Source organism: Rhagoletis zephyria, unplaced genomic scaffold (assembly GCF_001687245.7).
Source record: "Rhagoletis zephyria isolate East Lansing unplaced genomic scaffold, Rhagoletis_zephyria_1.1 Rzeph_scaffold_03603, whole genome shotgun sequence".
In the NCBI taxonomy this organism is placed as follows: Eukaryota; Metazoa; Arthropoda; class Insecta; order Diptera; family Tephritidae; genus Rhagoletis; species Rhagoletis zephyria.
The window spans coordinates 52,216-54,029 of record NW_016160686.1 but is presented as its reverse complement, the minus strand read 5'-3'; the positions used below and the strand labels follow the sequence as shown (position 1 = coordinate 54,029).

Genomic DNA, 1,814 nt, shown 5'->3' with positions numbered 1-1,814 from the left:
CCATGGCGAGGCAGACTATCATTCCGACAATATATACCAAATAAAGCTCATCCTTATGGTATAAAGCTTTTAAGCTCTGCGCTACTGAAGGATTCACCTGGTCGTTGAAAATATACTCCGGAAAGTCATCAAGTGGATTGAGAGAAGTCGGTTTGGCAAAAAGTGTTTGCGAGGATCTGATTATTGATTTGAAAGGTCAAGGTCGAACTTTATATGTAGACAACTTTTACACAAGCTATGAATTGGCTCGTTCTATGCTAGATCAAAAAACACATGTTGTCGGTACACTCCGTGCCAACAAGAAACATTTCCCAAAAGAAGTTATGATTGCACCTATAAAGAAAGGCGAAGTAGGGGCTAGAGAAGATCCCAATGGTATAGTTGTTCTGAAGTGGAAAGATAAACGCGACGTCAGAATGCTATCTACGAAACATGCCCCGATAATGGTATCCACAACAGATGGAGCACGTAATCCTGAAGAGCCTTCAACTAGTCGAGGAGCGAGACGTAAAAGACGAGCAACAGAAAAGCCATTGGCTGTGGTAGAATATAATAAGGGGAAAGCAGGCATTGATCTTTCCGACCAAATGGCTTCTTACTCAAATACCCTTTGCAAAGGGTTAAAATGGTATCGAAAGCTGGGAATTGAGCTTTTACTCGGACTTTCCATGGTTAATGCCTTTACTGTGTATAAAGCAGCGTCGAATAATAAAACCATGAGTATACGAACATTCCGTGAACGCGTTGCTAAGGACCTACTAGGCCTTACATGCCCACAGCCTGTACCGCAATCGCAGCATATCATCACCAAAAGAGTAGATGAAAATAATAAAACCATCCGACGTGCTTGCGTTTTATGCTACGCTGAAGCAAAAAGAAAATTTAGTCGAAAGGAAGCCAGAAAGAACATCAAAAGGACAACTACGTACTGTCCGCAATGCCCCAACACTCCCCAATTGTGCATTGATTGCTTTCCAAAATATACGCATTTAAAAAATTAATGTAAATTGAAATTATCATATCTTAATTTTAATATTTTTCTATCTTTTTTATACTTTTTTCGAATGAATTCCAATAAATTTTCAAAATTTAAAAGAACCTCCGAGTTTTTATCATAAAAACTGCACAAATGAAGATATCTCTAGGAAGCTTGGACCAAAATTTAGGGCAAACATTAGGCTACTAGAAAAACAATAAAAAAACCCCGTAGAGTCAAACAGAAACGCACGACAATATCTAAGGCCAGACAATGCCTGTCGCACGTTTTCGTACGACGTGGCACCCCAGGAAGTTTTTGGTGTCGCACGAAAACGTGTAGCCATGGCACTCAATGTGCTATGGGGGTTAGGCTTTGGATGCGTTCTCCTTGTATATATAAAAATAAAAGGCATACAGAGCAAGTGAAATAAAAGCTTGTAAAGTAGAGGGATTTCAAAACTTTCACACAAAAATGTAACTATTCCCCTCTGCAATGAAAAATTGTTCACGGAGAAAAAGGCTTAACCGACACTGCGTGCACAAAAAAATGTAAACAGAGTACAATTAAGCACTTAAGCCAAAATTGCTTTCGCTATAACTTTGTAACGCTACTTTGTAGGACCTTGAAATTTTGACAATCGGTGCGTATGGTGGTAGGTAATCGATTTCCGCCAAACAGAAAATCGAACAGGTTGTCGCTTACGCCCTTTTGGCAGTTAGGGCTCGATATGATACAAAATATATATATATATGATAAATGTGTGAAAGGAAACGACTTCGGACTATTACGGACTAAATCCTGGAGTACGGGAGCAGGCTAGTTGTCTGTCGCTAAA

The 1,814-nt window shown here is 39.5% G+C and overlaps 1 protein-coding gene across 1 annotated transcript; it reads left to right on the top strand.

Moving 5' to 3' along the window:
• Nucleotides 1-323: 323 nt before the first annotated feature.
• On the top strand, nucleotides 324-1,001 carry LOC108369310 (uncharacterized). Its single transcript, XM_017624402.1, has one exon. It carries the CDS (start codon nucleotides 324-326, stop codon nucleotides 999-1,001), a length of 678 nt encoding a protein of 225 aa, XP_017479891.1.
• The last annotated feature ends 813 nt before the right edge of the window (nucleotides 1,002-1,814 follow it).